The sequence below is a fragment of the Protobothrops mucrosquamatus genome, unplaced genomic scaffold (genome assembly GCF_001527695.2).
Source record: "Protobothrops mucrosquamatus isolate PMUCROS unplaced genomic scaffold, P.Mucros_1.0 scaffold2209, whole genome shotgun sequence".
NCBI classification, from domain to species: domain Eukaryota; kingdom Metazoa; phylum Chordata; class Lepidosauria; order Squamata; family Viperidae; genus Protobothrops; species Protobothrops mucrosquamatus.
In genome coordinates, this window is record NW_015388301.1 from 325,000 (window position 1) to 341,778 (window position 16,779).

Here is a 16,779-nt window from a genome sequence, read left to right on the forward strand (position 1 = left end):
TGGGGAAACCACTTCCATTGTTGTTCTGGTCTTCTAGACCCTGTCCATTGGGTTGAGTGAGATGACCCATTTGACAGCTGCTTTGGTTCCTGTCCAAGCAATTCTATATAAATTGTTGGGAGCACAATTCTCATCAGCTGTGATTTTCTTATACTGGTCTCTGTGCTTCTTGGATTTGATCCTCGCCTGTGTTGTCTGCACATGTGGTCCACGCTATCCTTCCATGGTCCCTTTGCTTTGCTTCTAACATTTTTTTTCCTTTGTTCCCTTTGGGTTCCTTATCATCCTTGCATCCTCTTTTTATTTAGTTAGATTATCCATGATGGTACAGTGGTTAGAATGCAATATTGCAGGCAAACTCATTGTTCACTGCCGGCAGTTCGATTCTCAATGGCTCAAGGTTGACTCAGCCTTCCATCCTTCCAAGGTCGGTAAAATGAGGACCCAGATTGTTGGGGACAATAGGCTGACTTTGTAAATCACTTTGAGAAGTCTGTCTTCAAGATTCTCCTGCACTGAAAGGAAATAGGGGAAAGATCATCAACCTCCAATATTCTGTTTTGAAGTGGAACTATTTCTCAACCCCAGAAAAATGGGATGTAAGCACCTGAAGCCCAAGGATTCTACCATGAGACCTCCACGTGCAATTGCACAAATCTTTAGTTGAAGAATTAAACTCATTTCCGTTGATTTCAATGGGTCTAATTTTCAGAGCAAGCCACTGGGTTTTTAATTCTTTTATTCCGTCAGTAGCCAGTGCAAAGCCAGATAAAAGATTTAATGATAACATTTTGCTTTCAGAAAAAGAAAACAAACCAATAGAGTTCTAGACCAAGTGCTGTTTCCTTTTCTCCTCCTTATCTCATGCTTTTAGTTTCTTCAGCTGACTGTTTCTTACTCCATTCTGCATTTTGCATTATGCTACTTATCCCTAAAGTGTAAAATGTCGCGTGCATGTATATAAAAATATACATTTCCCCATGCTGATGGGATTGGAGCATAAAAGTATACATCCCCCCTCAGATGATTATAAGAGAATGCAATCATTTCAGACCACCGTGCCAAAAAAGAGACAAAGAAAGTAATATCTCAGTTGTGCAAGTCACGAATAAAAATTAGTTTATAGCAGGAAGAAAATGGCCACTTCTCAAAACTACTTTGCCGTGGACATACAACCCAGGAGACATTTTTGTCATCAAGTAGATGGGAGTGATGGCCAGACACTGGACTGTTAGTGGCCTCTGGCAGAGACATGAAGAACGAGAGTTTGCTAATCTGTCAAATTAGGAATCGAGCAGCATTACAAATTTCAGTCAGGATGCGCTGTCACTGCGCTGATTGGGGTCCATCCCATCCACGGCAGCTGAACTGACGCCAGCACCCATCAGTCGAGCTGGTGATGTTGAAGTCACGGCTTCTTGGGCTTCTAGCTTTGTCAAAAAGATGCTCAGAACATACAACTTCTCTTTGTTGGCTTTATTTTCTTGGAATAATGCTATGACGGTGCTCCTTCTCAATCACCGAGACCATTACGCTTACATTTGCCAACATCTCCTGCTGGGTTTAGCTGCTCTAGGGGTGGAAGGCAAATGATGCGTGCCGTTCTCATCTTTTTCATAGTGCTTTACAGCATTCTCTAAGCGGTTTACAGAGTCAGCCTCTTGTCCCCAACAATCTGGGTCCTCATTTTACCGACCTCGGAAGGATGGAAGGCTGAGTCTAACCTTGAGCCCTTGTCAGGACTGAACTCCTGGCAGTCGGCAGAGTTAGCCTGCAATACTGCACTTTAACCACTGCACCACAAAAACTAGCATTGAGGATAGATTCTGGCCAAGGCAGATGTTACTATATGTCTGAGTTGCAAGGTGGAGTCTATATAAATTCACAAAAAGGGAGGGAGGAAAAGAGAGAGATGGATGGGAAGGCCGCTTTCTCTTTATTATTAATAATAATAATAATAGTAAAGTTGGAAGGGACCTTGGAGGTCATCTAGTCCAAACCCCTGCTCAGGCAGGAAACCCTATACCATTTCGGACAAATGGCTGTCCAGTCTCTTCTTAAAAACCTCCAGTGTTGGAGCGTTCACCGCTTCTGGAGGCAGGTTGTTCCACTGGTTAATTGTTCTAACTGTCAGGAGGTTTCTCCTTAGTTCTAGGTTGCTTCTCTCTTTGGTTAGCTTCCACCCGTTGCTCCTTGTCCTGCCTTCAGGCACCTTGGAAAATAGCTTGACTCCCTCTTCTTTGGGGCAGCCCCTGAGATACTGGAACACTGCTATCATGTCACCCCTCATCCTTCTCTTCATTAAACTAGACATATCCAATTCCAGCAGCCGTTCCTTATATGTTTTAGCCTCCAGTCCCCTAATCATCTTTGTTGCTTTTCTCTGTACTCTTTCTAGAGTCTCAACATCTTTTTTACATCGCGGTGACCAAAACTGGATGCAGTATTCCAAGTGTGGCCTTACCAAGGCCTTGATTCTATCCCTCTGTTAATGTACCCTGTGTTGGCCTTTTTGGCAGCTGCAGCACACGGCTGGCTCATATTAAGAGTGATAACCTTTTGAGGTGGTATGATGGGTGGGACTGAGGGAAGTAATAGGTGATACCAACACCGAAGACAGGTGGGGGCATATATTATCTGACGTCCCCTCCCCACCCTTGTTCTTTCTTTCCCCAAAGCAGCAAACCTCAGGAAGCAAGCAGATGGCTGTTGCCAGTCGTTTGTGTGTTTATGTGAGTTTGTCTCATTGAATCAATGGGCTTTATTCCCAATAAATTAGCTTACATCTAATAATTATAATAAAAATTAGGTCAAATGTAATAGTAGCGCTAATAAACGCAGAAGAGAAGTAAATGTTATAAAGCAAAGTGCCATTGCTCATAAATTACAGAAGTAAGCATTGCAAAAGAGGCCTTTTTAGTCTTACGAAAAGGGGGGGGAGGAATGCCCCTTCTTAAATACGATCCACGATTTCCTTCTACCAGTTTCCAAGAGCATTTCCCCATTATTTTTCATATAAAGAATTGTACGGCTGTGTAACAGCTCTTGTCTCCAATCCCCAATGAAAAAAGTCACAACAGATCTGCAGAACTGTGTGTGTGTGTGTTAGAGAGAAAGAGAGAGAGAGAGAGAGAGAGAGAGAGAGAGAGAGAGAGAGAGAGAGAGAGAGAGAGAGAGAGAGAGAGAGAGAGAGAGAGAGAGANTCACGTCAAGGGCATCGTTGGGGTCGCCCGGGGTGGATATGTACAGCTGAGTGTCGTCAGCGTACTGATGGAAATCCACCCCAAAGCCACGAATGATCTCCCCCAGCGGCTTCACATAAATATTGAACAGAAGTGGAGAGAGGACCGACCCCTGTGGGACCCCACAAGTTAGGGGCCTTGGAGTCGACCTCTGTCCCCCCTGCCAATACAGACTGCGTACGTTGTCATCAAGTAGATGTTTAGGGAGTGATGGGCAGACACTGGACTGTTAGTGGCCTCTGGCAGAGACACGAAGAACGAGAGTTTGCTAATCTGTCAAATTAGGAATCGAGCAGCATTACAAATTTCAGCCAGGATGTGCTGTCGCTGCGCTGATTGGGGTCCATCCCATCCACGGCAGCTGAACTGACGCCAGCACCCATCAGTCGAGCTGGTGATGTTGAAGTCACGGTTTCTTGGGCTTCTAGCTTTGTCAACCTTGACAAAAAGATGCTCAGAACATACAACTTCTCTTTGTTGGCTTTATTTTCTTGGAATAATGCTATGACGGTGCTCCTTCTCAATCACCGAGACCATTACGCTTACATTTGCCAACATCTCCTGCTGGGTTTAGCTGCTCTAGGGATGGAAGGCAAATGACGCGTGCTGTTCTCATCTTTTTCATAGTGCTTTACAGCATTCTCTAAGCAGTTTACAGAGTCAGCCTCTTGTCCCCAACAATCTGGGTCCTCATTTTACCGACCTCGGAAGGATGGAAGGCTGAGTCTAATCTTGAGCCCTTGTCAGGACTGAACTCCTGGCAGTCAGCAGAGTTAGCCTGCAATACTGCACTTTAACCACTGCACCACCAAAACTAGCATTGAGGATAGATTCTGGGAAAGGCAGATGTTACTATATGTCTGAGTTGCAAGATTCATAAAAAGGGAGGGAGGAAAAGAGAGAGATGGATGGGAAGGCCGCCTTGTCTTTATTAAGAGTGATAACCTTTTGAGGTGGTATGATGGGTGGGATTGAGGTGATACCAACACCCAAGGCAGGTGGGGGCATATATTATCTGACGTCCCCTCCCCACCCTTGTTCTTTCTTTCCCCAAAGCAGCAAACTTCAGGAAGCAAGCAGATGGCTGTTGCCAGTCCTTTGTGTGTTTATGTGAGTTTGTCTCATTGAATCAATGGGCTTTATTCCCAATACATTAACTTATATCTAATAATTATAATAAAAATTAGGTCAAATGTAATAGTAGCGCTAATAAACGCAGAAGAGAAGTAAATGTTATAAAGCAAAGTGCCATTGCTCATAAATTACAGAAGTAAGCATTGCAAAAGAGGCCTTTTTAGTCTTACGAAAAGGGGGGGGAGGAATGCCTCTTCTTAAATACGATCCACAATTTCCTTCTATCAGTTTCCAAGAGCATTTCCCCATTATTTTTCATATAAAGAATTGTACGGCTGTGTAACAGCTCTTGTCTCCAATCCCCAATGAAAAAAGTCACAACAGATCTGCAGAACTGTGTGCGTGTGTGTTAGAGAGAAAGAGAGAGAGAGAGAGAGAGAGAGAGAGAGAGACCTATAGGGGATCAAGATAATCTTTTAACGGTCTCATCTCATGTGCCACTTCAATGGCTAGAAAGATTGGGGATCCTGATGTGTTGGACAGATGGAAAGACGGCAAGCTGCGCATCAAAATACCACGGCAGGCAGGGGGGGGAGACATGGTGCTTACATGACTCATGGTGGCAGGAAATGTAGATGACACCATCATCATCTCTCAGGACAGGAGGCCATCCTGAAACCAACCTCTCTGGAGACGATTGTAAAGATTTATAGGATTTATATCCCATTGCTCTACAGTTTGACACCCCACGTTGCATCTGCTCAAGTGTCAGAGCCTGTTTCTTTAGATGGCGGTTGGCTCTTCAAGACCGTCCAAAGCAGACACGCAACTAGGAATATTAGCTCTGCAGGATCCAATCTGGGTCGGTCACCAGGATCAGAGATTTTGTCTGGTCCAGACTCGTTCTGGAGCTCATTCTCAGGGAACTTCTCTACTAGCTCTATAGCAGTGATGTCGAACCTTTTAGAGACCCAGTGCCCAAACTGCAAACCAAAACCCACTTATGTATCACCGGGTGCTGGGTGGGTGTGGCTGCAGTGGTCATGGCAGACTGAGTGGGCAGGGGCAGGGCGACAGGGGCCTGTCCCTCACCATCTCCAGGGCACGACACGCATGCCCACAGAGAGGGCTCTGAGTGCCGCCTCTGGCACACGTGCCATAGGTTCGCCACCACTGCTCTATAGTATCCTTATGGTTAGGTTACCTGAACAGAATCTTGGAAAACTGACATTAATTATGCCCTCCTTTTGTTTTACTCTGGAAAATTAGGGAGAGTGCCTTCTGAAATATTTGCCATGCCCTCCCTCTTTTTGTGGGCTGAGATGTTTTTTTCATGATGGTTGTCCCATCTGCAACTGTCTCTCCTGTCTCTCAAGGTCATTCCCACATGCCATCACAACTGGACTCTTGTGGCCTTTCTTCACTCCTGCAGGAAAAGGGGCAGAAATTTCTTAGTCTTCCTTCGTTCCTTCCTTCGTTCCTTCCTTCCTTCCTTCCTTCCTTCCTTCCTTCCTTTCTTTCTTTCTTTCTTTCTTTCTTTCTTTCTTTCTTTCCTTCTTTTCTTCTTTCTTTTCTCTTTCTTTTTTCTTTTCTTTCTTTCTTTCTTTCCTTCTTTCTTTCTTTCTTTCTTTCTTACTTTTCTTCCTTCCTTTCTTTTTTTCCTTCTTTTTTCCTTCTTTCCTTCTTTCTTTTCTCTTTCTTCTTTCTTTTCTTTCTTTTTTCTTCTTTCTTTCTTCTTTCTTTCTTTTTCTTCCTTCCTTCCTTCCTTCTTTTTATTTGTCTTTTATTACATAAAAATTCTTTATAAACATCAATAAATAATTTTTAAAAAAACGTATCTAAAGAAGTCAATATGAGGCTAGAGCAGAACAAAATTCAATATATTTTTTTTACTTACAACACTTCGTTTAGTGACTGTTCAAAGTTACAACAGCACTGAAAAAAAGTGACTGATGACCATTTTTCACATTCAGAACTGTCACAGCATCCCCATGGTCACGTGATCAAAATTCAGTTGCTTGGCAACTGGCTCATATTTCTGACCTTTCCCAGGGTCACCTGATCCCCTCTTGCGACTTTCCGTTAAACCAGTGGTTCTCAACCTTTTTAATGCCGCGACCCCAACCGGTCGTAAGTCGAGGACTAAACCGGTCGTAAGTCGAGGACTTTCCCTGCCCGGGAGCGCCGCGCATGAGTGGTTCCACCCCCTGTGCCAGCCGAGGCATAGCTGGCAAGCAGCAGAGACAGAGCAGGCCGACTACCAGCTGGCCCAGCCCAAGGGAGGTAAGGCACCCGCCGGAAAAGGGGGAAAAAATGGCGGACAAAAAAAATGGCGGACAGCCTTGCTTGGCGACCCCCATGAAATGGTCGATCGACCCCAAATGGGATCCCGACCCACAGGTTGAGAACCACTGTGTTAAACCAATTTGGGGAAGCCAAATTCACTTAACAACAGTGTTGCTAACTTTACAACTGCAGTGATTCACTTAACAACTGTAGCAAGAAAGATTATAAAATGAGACAAAATTCACTTAACAAATGTCTCGCTTTGCAACATAAATTTTGGACTCAGATGCAGTGGTAAGTCGAGGACTTAGCTATACAGTATATTTGTCTGCTGATTTCAAGACCCATTCAATTCAGAGAAAATTCAGTTCTTGTCAGACAGAGAAGGATGGCATTCTTCAGAGCCGTTATTTGATAGGGCCAAAACCGTCTGTGGCAGACGAGATAGATAAGAATGATAGTCAGGACTGGCAAAAACTCGATGGAAAGTTTTTACAAATCTCCAATTAAGCACGGAAAGACAGGGGTTGCCAAGCTTGTCAGAAACTTAAAGTGGGTGAGTAGTCTCAATCATGATTTTTTTAAACATAAACTCTGATGCACGCATCATGCCTAAGGTGATTTGGCTGGTTGGGACCTTGTGCTTTATGGGAACCGCATTGATGTCGTTACTGAACCATGGTTTATGGCTTAGCAAGTGATGAAAACCTCATAAACTGCATCCAGTTTGGGTCATCATGTTATAAAAAAGATGTTGAGACGCTGGAAAGAGTGCAGAGAAGTGATTAGGAGGTTGGAGGCTGAAACACATGAAGAACAGTCGCAAGAACTGGATATGGCTAGCCTAGACAAATGAAAGACTAGGGGTGACATGATAGCAGTGTTGCAATATTTGAGGGGCTGCCACAAAGAAGAGGGGGTTAACCTATTTTCCAAAGCACCCGAAGGCAAGGAACAATGGATGGAAACTAATCAAGGAGAGGAGTAACCTGGAATTAAGGAGAAACTTAATTAACAATCAAGGACAATTAACCAGTGGAACAGTTTGCCTTCAGAAGTTGTGGGTGCTCCATCACTGGAGGCTTTTAAGAAGAGACTGGACAGCCACTTGTCTGGAATGGTATAGGGTCTCCTGCTTGAATAGGGGGTTGGACTAGAAGATCTCCAAGGTCCCTCCCAACTCTGTTATTCTGTGGTTCATGAAGCCATGACTTCAGACTGTGCTTCGTACTGTGAACCGAGCCCCCCCCCCCAACTACATCTGCCCCTCCCCAGTTGGCATCAAATTGGAATGTATAAGATATTGTATTCTGCCCTGGAATTAAAGAGTTGTATTTGGAAATAGAGCATAGGGAATAGTTAGGCGTTTTGAACTAGAATTAAGGATTGTACTAAGAGGTGATAGAAATAGGACATGTCATGAAGAAATGCAGAATTACAGATCCTGGGTGGATACTGATGGTGCTGTCTAATAGCAATAAATCATGCAAGCAATGTCATAATGAGAGCTATTGAATTTGTGAGCTTATCTGTATCACTTTTATCAGATAGAACGGATGGTCCCAGGGTAACTCTGTTTGCAACTTTCTTTGAGCACAGTGACTGTTATGTTCCACAAAACCTTATGAGATAATAAACGGGTTCCATTTTAAGGTGTCCCAAGACCTTTCTATGTGTGCAGCAAAAGACTGACAAGATAGCTCTTTTGAAAAACTTGAGAATACTCATTTCACTTTTCTGGCTGCCCTGAAAAGATGCCTTTTTCCCCGGTCCCATCCCCTTCTGCCAGAGACCCTCAGATCTGTCCAATTCTTGCCCAGGCCCCCACAGGCACCCTTGACGCAAACGATGTAGAGCTGGCCACACCCACCACAGTAGGCCACACCCACTCCATCCACGCCCACCCAGTAGGCTGCACCCACCCTGGCCCCACCCACCTGGCCCCCTGAGGGCAACCGCAATGCTGATGCGGCCCTCAATGAAATTGAGTTTGACACCCCTGCTTTAAAGCCATAGTCACTGAGTTCCACACTAAATATTAGTCTGTGCAGGGATAAATATTGTGTCAGAAATATCCAAGAAATTAAATATGCCCAGTTCTGTGTGCTGAGTGTGTCAAGGGCTCCATTTCTTGGCAATATATATATTATATCTGTGGCAATAGTCTTACTTGGCAACCATATATATTTATTCTTTATTTTTTTAATTGCTTTATTGTTTTACGTTTTATGATGAATACTGCCTATGAGTCACTTATTAAGAGGGGTAGAAATTCAATAAATACATAGATTCCCCCCAATCTAAAAGATTACAATCAGAGTTCCACCACCATTTTCTCATTCCTCTCTGCTCTGTTCTCACACAAAAGAAATATCTTTTTATCTTTTAGGCTCAGAAAAAAGAAAAGGGGGCTGGACCTCAGAAGGATGGATCCCTTCCCTTCTGTTCTATATGATGATGACATTGAATTTCTTCCTGAGAATGACATCTACAATTTCAGCTGGAATGATACTGGGGTTTTCTATGATGATGCTCAAACTTCAGGCACAATGCATGTGGTTTCCATGGTGATTTACAGCATCACCTTACTCCTTGGGACCATTGGCAATGGTCTTGTCATCTTCCTCACTGGTTTCCAAATGAAAAAGACTGTAACCACCGTGTGGTACCTCAACTTGGCTCTAGCTGATTTCATATATGACCTTTCTCTGTCCTCAGAGTTGCTATATTTTGCCCTCGATGAATGGATTCTTGGGCAGCTACTTTGCAAACTTGACACTGTGGTTTCTTTCCTAAACATGTTTGCCAGCGTCTTCTTCTTAACTGCCATCAGTGTTGACCGCTGTGTTTCTGTAGTGTGTCCCGTTTGGTCCTTGAACCATCGCACGCTTCGGCTGGCTTCCTTAATAGCTGTCCTCATCTGGATGATGGCCTTGGGACTCAGCACCCCCTACTTCTACTTCCGGGACATGGAGCAAGATGTGGATGACTCTATAAAGTGCTCCTATAGCTTTAGCTTGGAAGAGGCCAGCCACTACAAGTCCCATCTTTCTATGGTGGTGACTGAATTTGTAATTGGGTTCCTCATCCCTTTCAACATCATCTTGGCTTGCTACTGCATCATTGTCTTCAAGCTCAGAAGGAAGATCTTTGGTCAATTCGGTAGATCCTTCAAGATCATCGTGGCAGTGGTAGTAGCGTTCTTCTGCTGCTGGTTCCCTCACCACTTCTTCTCCATTTTAGAAACCCTGATTGATGAGAGCCTTGAAATGAGAGTTGTCACTGAGATTGGGTTGCCATTGGCTAATGGTTTGGTGTGTCTCAACAGCTGCCTCAATCCATTCCTATATGCTTTCGTCGGCCCAGATTTTAGAAAAATTAGCTGGCATTCCTTCCTGTCAGCCTTCAGAAGTGCTTTTAATGAAAACTGGACTCTGTCCTCTTTTTCCAGTAATAGGAATTCTGGTTCTACTTCAGGAATAGGGGAATTCAGCATGGTGTGAGTTCTTCTTATGCAGCGAACATGCCTACAGCTGTAATCACACAACTTACTTCCTGAAGTCACACGTTATCTTAATAATAATAATGATGATGATAAAGTTGGAAGGGACCTTGGAGGTCATCTAGTCCAATCCCCTGCTCAGGCAGGAAACCCTACACCATTTCGGACAAATGGCTGTCCAGTTTCTTCTTAAAAACTTCCTGTCAAGTCTGCTAACATTGGATGTTATTGCTTGACATAAGTGAAGAAGCAAACATATCTATTTAGTCTACATATTGCCTCAAGAGCAAAAGCAGGCATTGCGGGCCAGATGAGGGGGGAGGAATGCCTGTGAATAACTACATTATCTTAGCATAGCTCAGCCAAGGTCAAAGCAGTAGCAGTTTGGAATAACAGAAGAAGATTCACACCTCTGTTTAATTGGAGCATATGATTGATGACTGTGAAAGGAGGGAGGGAGTTGTGCTTGTCGCGAGAGCTAGGATGGGGGGGGGTGTTTCAGTTTTTGGCTTTACTTCGTTCGTGCTCCTAATACATTGAGTAATTTCCTAAGAAATTCCATTAATACGGATTTTCAAGAGACTTTTCAATAAAGAAAGCCTTGGACTGTGAAGGTCACAACCGCGTAAGTGGCGAAGACCTCCGTCCAACAAGGTGACCAATTAACAAGACAGTCCTTCAAAGAGGAATCAAGATCCAACGAAGAGAGAAACCAATCAAAGGTGGCATCTTGATTCACATAACACAGCAACTGTAAGCTAACCAAAGGGAGCTAAGCCACAAAGTTAAAACTCATCAAGCTTAGTCTTAGTTGCAACCACTGGGATTGTATTAGCTTGGTTAAGTGTTAGCATCTCTTATGGCTTCCCAAAGATGCTTTTTCAAAAGGCAACTGGACTTGGTTTTTCCTTGAAGACGTTTTGCTTCTCATCCAAGAGGCTTCTTCAGTTCTTCAGCTTCTTCAGCTTCTTCAGAACTGAAGAAGCTTCTTGGGTGAGAAGTAAAACATCTTCAAGGAAAAACAAAGTCCAGTTGCCTTTTGGAAAAGCACTTTTGGGACAACCATGACTTGGATGACTGAGAATCTCCATAGACTCTTATGGCTTCATTCAAACAATTCAGTGAACCAAGCCAAGTAATGACCAAGCAGACACAGTTGCAGAGTGCATTAAACTTGGTCAGGATTAAATCTTGGTTAGGATTTTGGTGGCTCATTGGGCTGACTGAACTCAGCCACTTGGTTATTACCAGAACCTGGGTCAATTCAGGAACCAGATGAAGCAAATTATGTGAGCACATTTTGACACTTGTACAGAGCAGAAGACCCATATATGCTCTGAGTGACCTCCCCCCGCCACCAGCAGCAAACCCAAATTTTGCAAATGAACACATTATACAGCTCAATGGATATTTCTGAAACAGATCCCTTTCAGTGGTGGCATTCTACACTTTTCAACAAATTTGTCATTTCTCAAACTTTCAACAAATTTGTCATTTCTCAAACTTTCTAATGTTTATTCTTCAGTGTTTATTACAGCCTTCTACAACCTTTGGTCTCCAGATATATTGGCTTATTATTCCCAGGGTATAGCCCAGTGGTGGTGAACCTATGGCACAGGTGCCAGAGGTGGCACTTGGAGCCCTCTCTGTGGGCACACGCACTGTCTCCCCAGCCCCACCTCCTCTCACAGCCCCCTGCTCACCATCGGCCCCCCCCGGAGGAAAGTCACCCCTGGGCACAGCCCACGCGAAGCAGCACAGCCAAGGACATGATAGCCGGGCAGCGGGGACAAGACTCTGTCCTTGCGCCCCGTCGCGCGCAGATGATGCTGCAGGGCATGGGTGGAGGGCATGGCTGCCATGGCGCTGCTGGGCTGCCTGAGTGATCTTTGGCGGGCCGTGGAGGTGGTGGGTGGCCCAGTGGGCAGGGTGGAGCAGGGACGGGGTGGGGGGTGGTTTTTCGGCGCTCTGTCTCTAAAAGGTTCGCCATCACTGGTATAGCCTAAACCAGGGATAGGCAACCTTGGCTCTTTTATGACTCGTAGACCAACTCCAGAATTCCTGAGCCAGCCATGCTGAGGGGAAAGGGAGAGGTTTCCAAGCTGAGCCATGCTGTCTCAGGAATTCTGGGAGTTGAAGTCCACAAGTCATCAAAAAAGCAAAGGTTGTCTACCCCTGGCCTAAACCAACAATAGTCCAGCAAATTTCAAAAGCATTAGTATATTTATAAAATGCATTGTAATACGTATTATGCGTATTCTAATTTCTGTTGATAATCTTAGGAAACAGCTGTGAAAAAGAATTTTAAAAATAGTGTAATTATTACCTTTTATAATTGCTTTTCTGCCTGGTTATTGAGGGCTGGTCTGACTTCCAGTCTATTAGGAAGTTTAAGACTATTTAAAGTTTGGGGGGGGGGTGTTTCCCCAGATAAATTTTGTGTAACATAATTCTGCTGTATGTGTTTGCTTGTTTTAATCAAAGTAATCTGCAGTTAGCTGAATTTATGTTATGTGAAGCTGTGGGTTTCATGGACTTTCAAGAATCAGGGTGCTCTCTAAGCTGTTTACAGAGTGAACACGTTGCCCCCCAACAATCTGGATCCTCATTTTATCGACCTCGGAAGGATGGAAGGCTGAGTCAATCTTGAGCCAGGCAGGATCGAATTCCTGGCTGTGGGCAGAGTTAGCCTGCAATATTGAGTTCTAACCACTGCACCACCACGGCTCCAATTATGGCACAAAGACTGCCTGGCAATCTCTCTTTTTCCCCCTATATTCTCATGACATGGCTTTATTTTTATCTCCACCCTCTGAATGAAAAAGGTTAAGTCATTGTTAGTGTACTGTGTGAAAGTGGTATTTTCCTGGTTACTCTATCGCTATCCAAGTACAACACTGTTGATACATGTGTCATGACATCGTATTCAGTTCTGAAAGGAATGGCGTTTACATCCCGAGAAAAACAGCTGGAGCTTCAGCTACCCATTCCAGAGCATCATCATGATGACACATCCATACAATTGTAGGTTCCCAGCTTTCATAACAGAATAACAGAGTTGGAAGGCACTTTGGAGGTCCTCAACCTTTTGGGCACCAGGGACCGGTTCCGTGGAGAGAGGTTTTTAGATGATCAGAGGGGGCGTGGTTTTGCATGCTGCTTGCATCCCGCAGATGGGGCTTTGCTTGTTTGTGCGGACCGGTTGCTGGCATGCTGCAGACCGGTGCTGGTCCACGGACCGGGGGGGTAGGGACCCCCATTCCAGTCCAATCCCCTGCTCAAGCAGAAAATCCTATACAACAACCAATATCAAATAATTGTCCAATCTTATCTTAACAAGCTCCAGTGTTGGAGCACCCGTACCTTCTTGTTCCACTGGTTAATTGTTCTCACTGTTAGGGTTGGGGGGCATTTTTTGCTGTAATTTTTGTCATGGATGCCAAGAATATGAAACAGTGTGTCCTCTTCCCCCCCCCCATTTGTCCTCCTTTTGAAGTGTTCATGTCCTACATTACCTGTTCAGATACCTGGTACCCCAAGCACAGACTCTCCCAAACAACAAATCAATTTGCTGCCCAAAACACGTCTTCATTTGCAACAAACCTCATATTGAACCAAAAATAAAAAAGGACAAGTTCAGCCGAACTTCAGAAGCAAAGAATCTTCGTCCTTTAGCACAGGGCTTTTCAACCTTTTCACCCCTTGTACCACTTTTAGGATACAGCAACATCCGAGTACCACCAGTCGCCTAGCAAGGTGTCAAAAACTTGATGACCAAAAAAAAAAAAAGGAAAAAAGTGATGAAGTACAGGTAGTCCTCGACTTACAACAGTTCGCTTAGTGACTATTCGAAGTTACAATGGCACTGAAAAAAGTGCCCCCCAAGCCACAGCCGAGCAAGACACCTGCCTGCCCACCTGGCGGCGCTCTTCCTCCTGTCCGAGGTTTTCATTGCTATGAGCATTTCGGTTGAGGATTGGCAGCGGGAGTGGGGTGGGGTGTGTGTGGTTGTTATTCCCCCCGTCTGATGGTTAGTTGCAGCAGGTTTTGGTCACTTCACATGACCCTGGGACACTGTGACCGTCATAAATATGAATCAGCTGCCAAGCATCTGAATGTAAATCACAAGACCCTGGAGATGCTGCAACATTCCAGCTGATCGGCGCTTCTTCAGGGCTCAGCAGAAGCACCAGGATCAGCACCGAGCTCCAGCTGGAGCCTGGTGCTGATCCTGGTATTTCCACTGAGCCCTGACAGTCCCGAAGAAGCGCCAATCAGCTGGAAAGCGGCACTGATCCTGGTGCTTCCGCTGAGCCCTGACAGCCCTGCAGCTCCAGCCATCTCTCGCTCAGGCTTGTGCGGTGCTGCCACCGATTCAGCTCATTCCCCTCCCCTGCTACCACTTTTCTAGGATGGTCGCGTACCACCTGCCAGGTGCCAATGTACCACAGGTGGTACCCGTACCACTGGTTGAAAAGCCCTGCTTTAGCAGATGGGGCAATTGAGCGAAGCAAAGATTCAGAACGGGTTTATTTGATAACCTGGCATTAGGAGGGTTTTGAGAACTGACGATATCAGCAGAACACAGAGCTCCTTTTCTTCTTATTATTATACATTTTATTAGATTATAGAGTAAAATACAAAATAAAAAGCAAATAGTAGGACGCAGTGGGGAGGGAAATGGGAAAGAAAAATGAGCGGGAGAAGGGAGAAAGAAAGAAAAAAGGTGTTGACTTCGGACTTCCTGTGTTGCAGTAGAACAGGGGTAGGCAACCTTGGCTCTTTTATGACTCGTGGACTTCAACTCCCAGAATTCCTGAGCCAGCCATGCTGAGGGGAAAGGAAGAGGTTTCCAAGCTGAGCCATGCTGACTTAGGAATTCTGGGAGTTGAAGTCCACCCATCTCCGAGTGGCCAAAGTTGAGAAATGCAGGCCTAGGCAAGGCAACCTTGGCTCTTTTATGACTGGTGGACTTCAACTCCCAGAATTCCTGAGCCAGCATGAGGGAAGTATGGGCCCCTCATGACTTGTGGACTTCAACTCCCAGAATTCCTGAGCCAGCATCACTGGCTCAGGAATTCTGGGAGTTGAAGTCCACCAGTCATAAAAGAGCCAAGGTTGCCTACCCCTGGAGTAGAAGGAAGCGTTAACATCGAACCTCAACTTTTTAATTATAAACTAGCCATTTCTATAACAACTAATCAATCTAATCAGTAAAAGCCAAAATCAAAGTTTCATTTCTTTCCACCTCAAGCACAAAATCCAGAAGCGGTCTCCAGGTAGAAACAAAAGCACTTCTATTCTTTTCTTTAATCAAAACAGTCAATTTAGTCACCTCAGAGCTCCTGAGACACGGTCTCGGCTGAAGATTTAGTCTTGCTGGTGGTTAAGTTCTGGCTGTTGTCTTCGGTAAAGGCATTCTCAAAAACCGAAAAGAGGGACAGTCTCAGTCTCTTTTTGAAATCCTGGCCCATGAAGACATACAAAATGGGGTTGAGGCAGCTGTTGACGAAAGCCAAACTTGTTACCAAAGGGATCCCGATCCTCATCGTCGTTTGCATCCCTGAGTGCATTGTTAACTCAATGAAAGAAAAAGCATGATAAGGGAACCAGCAGACAAAAAAGGCAACAATCACAGCGGTGATAACCTGAAAAGGTTTGTTAGACTTAGACAACTGTCTGCCTCTCAGTTTCAAGACAATCGCTCCGTAGCAGACAAGAATAACAGTGAAGGGAATGACGAAGGCACAGATGAACCGGAGGATGATCGTTGCATAATGGAACTTGAAAAATTCGACACCCAACAGTGGTATTAACCATATCGTCAATTATACCAAGAGAAGCTGACCCCGACAAACGGACTTTATGTAGTGACCTTTTGAGTTTTGGTTCCGGTCCTAGGTGTGTGGCTTCCGGTGTTTTCTTCGGTCTGCTCCACAAGCCACTAAGACTCGGGTCTGGCCTTTGGTCTGTCTTTACCAACGGTCAATGCTGATGATCATGAGGAGATAAACACTGGCATAGAGGTTGACGAAGGCCAAGGTGCTGTTCAACTTGCACAAAAACCAGCCAAAGGGCCAGTGGAATCTCAGGGCTAAATAAGCAATGCTCAGGGGAAGGAAGAAGGTGAAGGCGAAGTCAGCAATGGCCAGGTTGAGAAACCAGACCGTGTTGACGGACTTCTTCATTCGGAAGCCAGTGATGAAGATGACCAGCCCGTTGCCAAGGACCCCCAGCACAAAGGCCAGACTGTAGATCACCATGGAGATAACGTGCATTGCTCTTTCCAATTTATAGGTCGGATCCTCATAATCGTAGTAATATTCATACTCCACAGAATTATTCAAGCCTGAGGCGTCAAAAGTTGTGTTGCTCATTCCTTCTGATAAAAGACGGGTGACCGTTGCTCCTTTTCCTAAAAGCAAAAACACAGGAATGTGTGAACTGATGTGTGGCAGAAAAATAAGAGCAAGCAGTTTTGGGTAGTTGCAGGCCATAGCTAATATTTGAGTCTTTGGAAGATTTTAAAAACAGATTTAGATTTTAAAGAATTTTTAGGTGGAAAGGGGGTGTTTCTCTCATATATGTATGTATATACACATACATGCATACACACACAAACACACACACACAAACATATTTTAAGGGAAAAAACGTAAACAGAAAACCATGTGC

The 16,779-nt window shown here is 44.7% G+C and overlaps 2 protein-coding genes across 2 annotated transcripts; one reads left to right on the plus strand and one right to left on the minus strand.

The window, feature by feature from the left end:
• Window positions 1-9,151: 9,151 nt before the first annotated feature.
• On the plus strand, window positions 9,152-10,105 carry LOC107295072 (chemokine-like receptor 1). The gene has a single exon (XM_015824364.1). The coding sequence runs from the start codon at window positions 9,152-9,154 to the stop codon at window positions 10,103-10,105; it is 954 nt and encodes a 317-aa protein (XP_015679850.1).
• Window positions 10,106-15,440: 5,335 nt separating this feature from the next.
• LOC107295073 (fMet-Leu-Phe receptor-like) lies at window positions 15,441-16,481 on the minus strand. Its single transcript, XM_015824365.1, has 2 exons — window positions 16,088-16,481; window positions 15,441-15,667 (listed from the first exon to the last, which is right to left on the minus strand). The coding sequence occupies exons 1-2, from the start codon at window positions 16,479-16,481 to the stop codon at window positions 15,441-15,443; spliced, it is 621 nt and encodes a 206-aa protein (XP_015679851.1).
• Window positions 16,482-16,779: the final 298 nt, after the last annotated feature.

Bases quoted from the DNA above. Each gene is read 5' to 3' on its own strand.
- LOC107295072 (XM_015824364.1), top strand. From the start codon at position 9,152: ATGCATGTGGTTTCCATGGTGATTTACAGCATCACCTTACTCCTTGGG.
- LOC107295073 (XM_015824365.1), bottom strand. From the start codon at position 16,481: ATGAGCAACACAACTTTTGACGCCTCAGGCTTGAATAATTCTGTGGAG. The intron at 15,668-16,087 runs GTTGGTAAAGAC...CAATGCACTCAG, and splicing joins CATGATCATCAGCATTGACC to GGATGCAAACGACGATGAGG.